At 35.5% G+C, this 12176-nt stretch overlaps 2 protein-coding genes across 3 annotated transcripts; one reads left to right on the plus strand and one right to left on the minus strand.

The window, feature by feature from the left end:
• The first annotated feature begins 741 nt into the window (after positions 1-741).
• LOC130813468 (uncharacterized) lies at positions 742-6399 on the plus strand. Of its 2 annotated transcripts, XM_057679306.1 has the most exons (8): positions 742-957; positions 2253-2475; positions 2814-2855; positions 2985-3325; positions 3751-3894; positions 4094-4267; positions 5070-5306; positions 5397-6399. In XM_057679306.1, exons 2-8 carry the CDS (start codon positions 2445-2447, stop codon positions 6063-6065), a joined length of 1638 nt encoding a protein of 545 aa, XP_057535289.1. In that variant the 5' UTR covers positions 742-957; positions 2253-2444; the 3' UTR covers positions 6066-6399. The 2 variants fall into 2 exon arrangements, with proteins under 2 accessions (XP_057535289.1, XP_057535286.1); XM_057679303.1 differs by having other exon boundaries at positions 743-957; positions 5070-6399.
• Positions 6400-6922: 523 nt separating this feature from the next.
• LOC130813473 (glycerol-3-phosphate dehydrogenase [NAD(+)] GPDHC1, cytosolic) lies at positions 6923-10839 on the minus strand. The gene is made up of 5 exons (XM_057679308.1): positions 9116-10839; positions 8528-8749; positions 8131-8378; positions 7678-7817; positions 6923-7569 (listed from the first exon to the last, which is right to left on the minus strand). Exons 1-5 carry the CDS (start codon positions 9771-9773, stop codon positions 7434-7436), a joined length of 1404 nt encoding a protein of 467 aa, XP_057535291.1. The 5' UTR covers positions 9774-10839; the 3' UTR covers positions 6923-7433.
• Between the last annotated feature and the right edge of the window lie 1337 nt (positions 10840-12176).

Here is a 12176-nt window from a genome sequence, read left to right on the forward strand (position 1 = left end):
TAAAGCATCATTAAATATGTCAATAGTTCTTCCCTTAATATTTTTAATACAATATATGTTAGCATGTTACAAATTTAATTAATATGTACCTAGAAGATGCACAAAACTCACCGATAAACACCCATGTAACACACATACACAAATAAAATTTAAGAAACAATATATTGCAACAAGTATGTATATATACAATTTTTATAGGGGTGGATACAAACGCCCTTAGACCTAAACCTAAAACTAACTAATGCAAAAGCTTTTTCTCTAGCAACAAATGAATCCTAAATCACTTCATCCACTTCACTAACTATAAAACAAAAATGAATCTCGATAACTATAAATTTACTTGACTAACATAGAATATGGAGGAGGGGTGAGAGTGATCTTGGATCCATCATCGTCCAACGATGAAGGATAAGCAACTACGTTAGGAGGAAGAGTGTAGGGAGATGGTGTTCATAGGAAGATTAGATGACAAAGACGACAGCTCCTCAAATCTTTGAATTTGTCATGTTGGTTTGCGTATATCATCTTGTGTTCGATCAAAACGTATTCCTTTACGTTGTTTTCTCTTATTTTTCAACACAATTTTCATTTCTAGCAAACTTCAATTAAAATTGCAAACTGGTGCATTATGAGAGCGCGACGGAGAGAATAGACTTAATTAAAAGTGGGACCAAAAGCAACATACTTTGCGACGTGTTTGAAAATGACCAACAATTCACCACACATGAATAAACAATAACGATAGAGGAAACAAGAAAAAGGAAACAAAGGAAAAGAAGAAGAATAAGGGAGAGCAAGGAATAGACACGGGCCCACAGTATAAATAGTGCGCAGTCGCCAGCTTGCTTACTCAATTTGCACCTGCTTGCTTACTCCCTTTGCTTCTATACTTCGCTCTTCCGCTCGATTTTCCCAAACCCTAGGCACATCTCCTCACTTTCTTCATCTCAATTTTCGGTAAGTTCTCTCGAAGATGATTCATCTGTTTCGTTTTTTTTATTGTTGATTTTGCATGTTCCAGTTTTATCGTTGAATTGTGGTACTTTTATGCTTTTCTCTTGTCGCTATTTTTGAAAAACAGAGAAGTCGAAACAAAGTTAGAATTTGTTAAATTGATGGAATTTTGGTAATCAGAATGACATTCACTTTGATGAGTGGAATTTTGAGTTATTTTTTCGATTATGTTTACTTTTTGTGGTGGAGGAGTGAGGGGAAAGAATTGAAGTGTATTTTCTTACTCATGCATAAGCTAAATCAGCTTCTGAAGTTGCATTTTTAGTTACTGTCGAATCATTCATCTTATGAATGATATCATGATTTTTCCGTACTTTGATTGGTAATTTTAGTTATAGTCTGTAGATGACCTTGAGAATCAAGATATTCATTTTTAAGAATTCAAGTGTATTAATGTGAACTTGTAGATGACCTTTGCTATCACATGTCAAATGTCAATTGAAGAAACCCAAAAAACCTCTTTGTTATCACGTACTACTGCAAGGTTAAGGTTACATAAATTCAAGCCCAAATGCCACCTAGGTCACTTAGGTGGAAGGCATTTAATGGCATTGAGCTAATGCAATGTTGTTGATACTTAAATGTGAACTTTGCAAGTTGTAAATTGGAAATTGTATACTTTTATGAAGTGCTTGCCAATTGAAAATTGTTATGGACCATGCTCTTTGAAAGTTCGTCTCCTGTGCGTAAGACCCTGTTCCCGTTATGTCTATTTTGGTTGCTCTTTATTTGCTTGCTATGCTGGCACCTACATATGATTGTATCACACTATTACTTGAGGTATCTCAATGAGCTCCTAAACTTGTTCTTTTTGTGTTAGCTTGACTTTTAATTTTCTGCACACTTTATTAGAGTTCGTGCATAAAAATATACTCCCTCTTATTCAGCCTAAATGTCCCATTTGACTTTTCACACTTGCCGAGATAATATTTTAACTTTTAGTATCTTAAATTATTCTTAATTAAAAATTATGAAAAGTTGATATTAAGACAAATCAAACAAGATCCTACATGACTATGTTTTAACTTATAGATTAAGAGTAAAATACAAATTAAGAGTGATAAAGTGAATAGTGCCAAAAATCAAATGAGACTAGGCTGAATAGGAGGTAGTATTATTAATACCTGCCATGTTATTATTGAAGGTTAATATTTAATTAGATTACATGATCAATCTTTTGAGTGATATGTATCTTCTAAATTGTAATAATCTTTTTTTTGCTAATTTTTGGGTGGCAGATCATTTGGTTGTATTGCTGCAGACCGCCAGCTTCTGCAATGGGATTCTAGAAATGCTGTTTTGGTTGTTTAAGTTTTGATGTCTATTCTCTCTGAGATGCTCATGCAGTAATCTTCAATGATTTGATGACATGTCTCTTCAGATATTATAGAAGTGTTTTGCTTATGATGTGACTTATTCTAACTGGTGTCATGGATTTCGATCCTAGAATTACTTCTGATGGTGAGGTTTTGAATCTTTGTAAACTTTGTTTGAAAGAGGCAATAGAAAGGGGGAATGAAAGAGAGGGGTACAAGTACCCTCGTTTGATATAACAGTTGGGAGAAGGGAGGGGAGGGAGTGGGAAGGATCCTTTTTTCCTCCCTATAGCATTAGTCTTACATATGTTAGAGAGATTTGAAAGCAAAATGAAGCTCTGTCTTTGGCTCTTTGCCTTCTCTTTCTTTCCCCTCCCCTTCATCTTCCTTCAATATTCTTATCCAAAAAAAGTGTAAATCCTAGTGCTCTTTGTGGCTATGATGAACTACGTCATCTCATACATATGGTATGCTTTCTTGCAGAACATGGATGGCATTGTAATTTCCACTTTGGCAATGGATATGGTAAATGATTTTACATGATTTGATATAGTTTATACTAATGTGCGAAACTGTTTTCTTCTGGTGTATTGTCTTTCCACCCCTTTCTCAGAGTGAGAGTATTGATAATGCTTTGTTTCTTGCTTACTTTAGATCTCATTGAAGATGTAACAAATGAAAAATCTTGTGAACAAGCATTACAGTGTCTAATATCAAAGGCAGATTCCGAAATTCTTGCTCTTGAAGATGAATTGGCTACACTCCAGTGCCAATTGAAATGGGATGAACCAAATGAGCAGAGGGATCCATATGAAGTCTGCTGTGATACATTCAAGAAGAAAATTAATATTCTGACTAATTTAATTATGAATATGAGAAATGGGAATGTGTTAAATGGGCATGAAATGGCATACAAAACTGAAAGGCCTGCTGAGAGAATATGTGACATAATTAATGCTTTGATTAAGCAGAATTTTGCAGTGCCTACTGAGCAGGTGGAGTACCTGTTCTCTTTTAAATTATACGTATCATTATTTTGGTGCTGATTTTGTAATAGCTTTTCATGGGTATCCCGTGTTCCCAATTTGATGATATTGGAGCCTTTTTTCTGGGGAAATGGCGATTAATAAGCAACCACCAGTACTTCAAAACTTGTAACAAACTCTGCACAATGAAATAAATCTAAATTAATTTCATTGAATTACATACTTTCTACTTATGGAGCCCCCATTGAGAGGTGGTAGTAGTCACATTGAGGTATTTTACTTGAGAGGTGGTAGTAGTCGCCGCCTCTTGTTTTATTATTTGTGCCCTTGATTGCTTAATCTGTAAGTCAAGACCTCTTGATGATCCTCTTTGTCTCTGTATCACAGTTGGCCTATATCATAACACCAACCTGCTTTTCTTTTTGCAATGACAGGTTGAAGAATGGGCCAATGAAATGGACTTGCTTTTCAATTCTTGTTCAGTAGATATTGGCACTGACTCAAGACAAAAAGAAACCACTTCGGAATTGTCTGCAGAGTCCAGGGAGCTGATAACTGATTTTGAAAGTCGTTACAAGGTACCTACTTTATTCTTTTTCGATATGTATCAATAAATTATTACTTTTGTGCACATACATGACCCTGATCCTGGACTGTTTGTTCTAGTTAGATTATGAGATTGATCATGCAAGATTCACAAGGTTTGATCAGCTGCATCTGCCAGATGTCTGCATAATTCATTTTTATAATTATTTTTTGTTTTCTTTGAGTGAACAGCCTGTGGAGACTGTTTCTGAAGAATCTTGTTCAGACACTACTAGATATGCATTAAAGGATCCAACTGAGGCCAGAAATATGGGCAAGATTGATGACAAAGTGACTGCAAAACCTGATATTGATGCTTATGAGTACACAGCTGAAGGGAAAAATGAACTCTCTAGATACATGCAGGTTTATTGTTCTTTGATTCTTACATGCATTATATTTTCAATTTACAAGGTCTTAGGTACTTGTGTCTACCTTCAAGCTTTTAATGGTTTTGCACACTTGTGAGCTTTCTCCAGTGAGGCACTGGGAGTGCCTCCAAATTCCAAACAACTCGAACGAGGTGATGGAGTGCTGAAAAGTTGTAACAGAGCTTCTTTCATATCTATTTTCAAAATACATTTTATTTAGTTCAAAAACTCCTTAAGCTCATTCATTGCTTGATGCGCAAGCAGCTGGGGCCTGGGCATAGCGCAAACTATGTACCTTGATGTGCCTCTCACATTTTATAACTAAGCCTCTGAGTCATGGTTTAATGGTTCTTTTCCATTACATACGCATAAGTATGTCACCCTTTTGTTCGGTCTTTGCTCTTAACACGCATGGCTACTTTTTGAAAATGATCTCTTGGAAGAATGGAACATTTAGTGGGACAATGGGAATGCTACAGAAGTATTTTTACTTTAGTGAACATTGACTAAATATTTAGGAATATGCACAACTCGTGACCTCATTAAACTAGGAAATAGGGAAAATTTATGACCTCTTAAATTCAATTTTCTGAGAATGACACAACCCTAGATAGCTATTTGACCTTTCTGTGAATGTTTTACAAGATAGCTATATCAATCCATGGGAATTTGTGTGTAAAAATGAGTTTAGTGTTACCACTGTTCAATTAGCAACGTTCTTGACTTCTTGATTACAAGATAGTTGTTGCTTGATGAGTAAGTGTAAAAATGAGTAAGTGTTTGCATATTTTTAATAGGCCTACAGTAGCAATGGAAATTCAAATTCTAATGCTATGCCACATGGAGAATATGAGGAATGCATGGCCGCATCAAAAAATAGTGGAGGTGGCTCTTCACCTTTGTCTGCCAAAATGGAAGTGGATGTAAAGGTTGAAGTTGATAAAAGTGATATGAGCATCCAACGTGTTGCTGCTGATTCCTTTTGTAAAACACAAGATCAGGGAAGTGTAGATGTCGTTCAGTGTCATCAAGAGGTAAAAGAAATTCTATCTGAAAGTGTTGACGATATTCAAATCACATATGGCAGAAAGAAACCCAGTTTGAGCGCAATCGTAAACCCACAGGGACAGAGATTCCAGAGGGAAAATCTTGGTGGTGTCAGACGATCTAACCCGATGATGCTAGAACCACAAGGGAAGATCGGAAAGAGGAAATTTTCCTCAAGTATGAAAAACTTTAGACTATCAAATTCACTTTCTGAAGCAGAGCAAAACTTTTCTTGTCTTTCTAAAACAGTTTGGCAGAGAAAACCATTAGACGTCACTCATGGAAATCAACCTCGTTTCGTAGGAGCCAAAGAGCAAGAACTTCAAGGAGCTAACTGTGAGAATGCTAGTATTCATTTTCGAGAAGTGGAAGTTCTGAAGGGAGATGATATGTGTCCACGTGAAAATCTAACTTTAAGGTCACAGCATGAATTTGTAGTGTGCCTGAAATCACCTCTTGCTGAAGAAGAAATGGATTCACTTTTTGATCATATTCCTCCGAATCCACCTAATGTCGAGAATAACAGTACTATTTTAAGTAAGGTTGACGTAGTTGAGTCATCTTCCTATGAATTGGAAAGCTTGAAAGAGAAGGTCTCAAAGGAAACTGATTTTCTGAAGAAGTTGAAAGTACCTGTACTTAAAAATATCTTGAAGGCAAAAAATGTGCGCGGAACTTCTAAAATGAAGAAAGATAAGATGATCGAAGAAGTGACCAAGCTTCTGAACGCTGCTGAAAAACTATAAGAAATATATAGAGAAACCATTCATTTTTCCTCCTAACTTACTTTTTGTCTGCAGTTTTTAGCTCATTTTGTCTGGGATCTGCTGTGGGATTATTTTTCAAGTCCCGATGAGAATTTGACGTAGGTATATATATGTTGAAGCAAATATACATCATACAGAATTCACAATTCACAGTGGTGATTGTTGCTAGGGCAGAAATGTTTTGGGGTATCCTGATACTGCTCTTTTCTTTAACAGTTCACTTCATTAGATAATGACACTGATGATTCATGTACAGAGATAAAAATGTAGTTAAACAAGGGTTTCTTAGTGTTTCTAAATTCAAATTATGCAATCTTTTTTTTTTGTCAATAATTAGTTTGTTTTTGTTCCTCGGGGTTTTTTTTTTTTTTTTTTTGAGGTGAACGAGATTTTCTGCATTTCAGAGATGATAAAAAGTAGTTGTACCATTTTTTCTGCATTTTACCTGCCAAGTCTCGTTTCTGGACTTTATTCTCTTCTCCTTCCCCTTTTGGTGGTGGACTGGTGGTATGTCTAATGTTGGTCATCCATTTTTCCCACTTAACTAAGCATCTTGGCTAATCAGTATTAAGCGCGGAGGAAAGTTTGTGTCTGCAGCAAGGCACGCACGACATGTGTGCTCATGTCATGTCACGGGCCATTGTAATTGGTACCGCATGAACAATTATTTTTTGCGTTTTCTACAGTCAAACAAGACACAATCCTTCAAACACGTGAGTTGCTCCAACTCGGATTTCTTGTTTGTTAGAATAAACCTTATATCGTTCCATTGAAATCTCATGCTAATCCACTTGAGAATGATGCTAAGGTCAAAATTATCCTTGACAAAAAAAATACAAAGGAATACAGGATCCGGAAATAAGCATGCTTGTAGCAACCTTTTCAATATTTCTATCACTAAAATGCTTAGTATAGAAGGTCGTAGACTTGAATATCTTGGAAATACAAATATACATTATTTATGTTTTTGGAGTTATGCTCAAAATTTACAATAATTCATCATTAGGCTGCTTTAAACTCGATTTATGGCAGTCCTGGCACGAGTCCTCAGTCGCGATACAGATGGGAAATCTTAAGTCTTAAAGCTGAGGCGACTGTGTATCGTAATTTCCGTCCTCGGCTAAACTACTATATTACAGCTACAAATTACAGGTTACTATCTGGTCTTCAAACAGCAACAAAAGGGACAGGGAGCAGAAAACTGATAGTTTAATGCAAATAGATTTAGTGATTTACTATTGATTTTCCAGAGTACAATACATCATTAACATTAAGAAATAAGGATTGTTCGGTATGACATGTTCGTAAAATGCATCCTTGGTTCTGCCATTACGATGTGGAATAGAATTATCTTGATTCGATAGACTTCCCCAGGAGTGAAGGCATGTAGAAAGCATGGGATTGTGCTATTTCGATTCGATCTCGTGGATCATTCATGTTCTCATCCCTCAATGCTTGGAGAATGTCTTCGGACGATTGTTCCCTGTATTTTACAACAGGCAAACAAAAATGATCAAAATTAATTGTATGCTACTATTATGTGTAGTCATCTTGTGAAAATAACTGAAGATTAGGGCAAGTGCAGAATTACCTCTTGATGAGTATCTTGTATAATGTTTTAAGGATTGGGCATAGTTCAACAGGCGCAACCGGCTTGCTTTCTCCATGACGCGACACATTCAAAGACGATTGACTCAGGAGCTCATAGAATGCTCCAACTGCCGAGACACCCTGATGACATTGTCGTTATAACACAGTTACTAATGAACGAATATGCATAAAACTATACAAATGACTCGATGAAGATCACTTGCTCTTACGGCCTGTTGGTTGTCCGTATTAAATGGTGGGAATGGTAATGGAAAGTTAATGTAATTTGGTAGAAAAATATCACTTGACAAGTTTAATGGTTATACTTCTTCGCAAAATTCATTCTGGTGCATTACCGATGTGATATTGGGTGGTAATGGAAAACCGTGAACAAAAAAACTTTTTTATGATCAAAGTTTCATCATCATAGGAATGACTGTATGTAAAGAGATACCTGAATCATTCCCTTGCCAGTGATGCTATCACCCATGTCCAGGCTCAAACCACCCTTAGCCAGCATTTGTCCGTACCATGCATTACGCCCTTTCAGTAACGTCACATATGTGTCTGCCAGCAACGGTCCAGCCAGCTTCTCGGGATCTTCAGCCAATAGATGAGTAATGAATATCATCTCTGATGTACAGTGAGCAAAATACACTGATTTGCTAGTAGCACTTTCATTGGTTAGGGCAGCTACCATTCCTGAACACACAAAAAAAGTGACCAAACTTACAACAAATTCAATATGTCGAATCGTGGTTCCGCGAAATTCACAGTGAGATGCCTCTTTAGGCACTAGCTAGTTTTTCAAAAGATCTGTCTCGGGCTTCTTAAAGGTTGTCGAAACTTACCGGCACCAATAGCATAGACGTTTTTGAGACCTCCCATGACTTCATGAGTGACAAGGTCACTGTTATCCCACACAATGAAATGGGGTTGCCTTAGAAACTTTGCTAGAGGTTTTCTCCACTTCTCCGCTCCACATATACGCGCATTCGCGTATTCCTTGTTATAGATTTCAGAGGCAATATTCGGACCTCCTAGGTAAAGGATATTCTCCGTTGGTACCCCAGCTGCCAAGCATAAACGAATCTAATTAGATTATAGATACGAGAATAAACTAGATTTGATATTGTAAAACTTGTTATAGAGCCGATATGATGTTTTCTAAGAGCTTGTAAATGAGTATTTGACTTGGACTATTGAATAAATCATCATCAAACTACGGAAACAACTGTCAACGAACCAACTCAACAAAAAGCTTAAGTTGATGGTTCTAGCTTAAGTTGATGGTTCTAGCCCCTGAATGTTATATACTCTATCAACAACGGAAAAAATTACAATCATAAACAGGGTCACCACATGGAATTTCCCTATAGTTGATCTTATAAACTTTTCTCTTTGATATGAGAAGAAAAAGGGGAGAAAAAAATTCTCACATGCTCGATGAATCATCTGAGTCGGAGTAATAATATGGGGAACGGGATGCAATGCCGCCTCAATACCCTTCGACAAAGAGATGATTATGGGAACGGTAAGCCTCTCCTTCCAATACATACTGATCTCTTCAAACACCTCCCGAGTTTCAGTCGAGGGCAATCCGTTCACAATGATATCAGCATCCCAAACAGCTTCCTGCAAGTTTGTCACAACCTTCATAGGACAAAGTGGTGTATCAATCATGTTTAAGCAAAATCCATCCCTTAATATCTCATCTGCGTAAAGCGTTCGATCACCTAACCGTGCTTCAACATACTTCAAATACGCACATCGCCTTATCAATCTCCGTAACACATCCTCTCTCGAGTTAATCACATCAAACAAATGCTCAGCCGTTGCTCTATCAACTGCTCGTCCAGACCGTCTCCATACCCTAATTTGAACCTTATCACGATATCGACCATAACTATCTTGCAACAAAGCTGCAAATACACTACCCCAAGCACCAGCCCCCACACTTACGATTCTTAAGGGATCACCATCCGCCTTTCCCAATAACCTTCTAAGATCCTCGAGCTTCTCCTCATTGCCTGTCTGATGGTGAATTGATCCATTATTATACAAACTATAATTCATGGCTTCAATACTTCCAACCATCTCTACTATATCAATCAACCAACCAAAATCTGATATAACAAACCCTAATTTATACTATCCCAAAATCTGATTTTTATCAAACAGGTTATCTGCAATATTCTAATCTAGCCTACTAGTAAACATTTCCTTAAACCCACCTCAAATTCTAATAATAGTATTGTTATTCTGTTCCTATTACACCAAATTCAACTCAGTATCCCAAAATAGTATGAGAGAAACCCAACTTCCCAATACAAAATCTTGATTGGTGGATTTTCTTACCTAAATCATAACTAATTATGTTTATCTAATTTTTACTGCTGAAAGTCTGAAACATACACCCACCTAGAGAAATAACATAATATATATATATATATATATATATATATATATATATATATATATATGTAATTCTATATTGAAGAGGTTGAAAATATTTAGCTACTGGAAGATATGAAATCAGGATAACAGATCATATAAACAACAAGCATCCCAACTAGTTCCTTCTTTTTTTCATTAGGTTGTTCATCTACCCATATATATCTTCCAAAACATTAAACAATCTCTTACTATACTAAAACTAATATAATAATTAAAGCAGAATTTCAAAGTTCAAACCTTTTCAAAATTCGATCTGTCTCAATCGATATTGGGTTCGATTTTGACCTAGCGCTCTCATCCTCTCAGTCTACCCTGTAATCCGAAAAAAAAGTTCAAACCTTTTTCTATCCTCCAAGTCAAAACAACCATAATAACAAAAACCCAATTGCATTTTTCCTAAAGTATGAGAACTACATTAATTTCACAGGTGAGAAAATTAAGAACCCTAATCCCTAATCCAACCCAAAAGTGTGTAAAGTGTGTTGTTGAACATGCAAGAATATGAAAAAAAAGTGAAAGATCTAAACTTTTCAATAATTAAGAGTTGGGATGGTTGGAAAAGCAATAATAAAAGGTTGCAACAGCCTACTTCCCCAAAGGCAAAGGGTCATTAATAACAAAGGAAAATGTTGGGTGTTATGGATGAGAAAGTCCCCATTTTTCAGTTCTAAGTCATTGTCATTTGCCCATGCTTACCCAATTGAATTTGTAGCAAACATTAATAATTGATATGGGTTTTAGTTTCTTTTACATATTTATCAACGTACAAATATTAATTGTTACTTCATGTATGTACCATTTCAGTTAAGGAATCTGCACCCCCATACCCTGCCTGTGCCTGCCTGCCTTCATTAGTGGCCTATTGTTGAACATATACATGTAGTTGCACTTTTGTCTTCAATGTATAATGTGAACGTGCACTGTTTTTTGAGTTTAACAGTGTGGCCCACGAGGAATGATGGGAAAAAACTTAGTTGATCCGATGGGTATTAAACTACTTGCTAATAATAGACAAATAAAATATTATGTTTGTTATTGGTAAATTAGATTTCACTGCTTCTTGATATCTATTAATAGTGAGTAGTTCATCCGGTGGGTAGATGTAGCTAAGCTTGGATTATGCAGATGAGGCGATGAGCATTTGGGTTCATTGGGTCAAATTTTAGATTTAGAGTTTCCGTCTTTTCATTATCGTTATTTTGGACTTTTTTATTGCTACCGTTGTCTATACTTAAAAATACCTCTAATTTCATCTACTTAGTTCAATCTTTCTCATCATTTATTATCAAACACTCTTATCTACATTTTTCTTTTTAATGCTAAATCAAAAGGATAAAATAATACTCCTTCTAATTCACTACTATGTCTCATTTGCTTTATACACTTAATCCAATGCACTTATTCAATTATTAATATCTCTAATTGTGCATAATTAAAAGTTATGGAAAGTTGATATGAATAATCCTTGCGTCGAGACGAATCAAAGAAGATCTCACTTGACTATGTTTTAATTTATAGATTAATAATAATATGCAAATTAAGAGTAAGAAATAAATAGCGTCCAATAGGCAAATAGGACGTTAATACTAAATTGAAAGGAGTAGTTGTAGAATATCAACTTCACTAATACAAATGATTATGTTTATAAAAATTAAAATTGTTTTAAAAAACACCTAGATTAAATAGCAATGAAAGAATTATTATTTATCATTTTTTTTAAAATAATTATAGGTAAACTAAGAGATGGAAAGAATAACATAAGAAATGATCTGAAAAACATAATTAAAAAACAGTATTTGCTCGAACACAGACATTAAATTATACTTATTTATCACATTGAACATAAAGGATTGTTTACTTGTAAATTGTAATGACCGACGACTTTTGCAAATGGAGTTAGTTGCAACGACAAACAACTTTAATAGGCCTCCAAGCCTCCAATGCATGTGGCCCCCTTAATTCATACAAATATTTTTTAAAAAAACACAATTTTTAGAGTGGTAGATTTTTATTAATTGAACAATTCTAAATTGTAAATTCTTT

This window comes from Amaranthus tricolor, chromosome 1, assembly GCF_026212465.1.
Source record: "Amaranthus tricolor cultivar Red isolate AtriRed21 chromosome 1, ASM2621246v1, whole genome shotgun sequence".
Taxonomy (NCBI): Eukaryota; Viridiplantae; Streptophyta; class Magnoliopsida; order Caryophyllales; family Amaranthaceae; genus Amaranthus; species Amaranthus tricolor.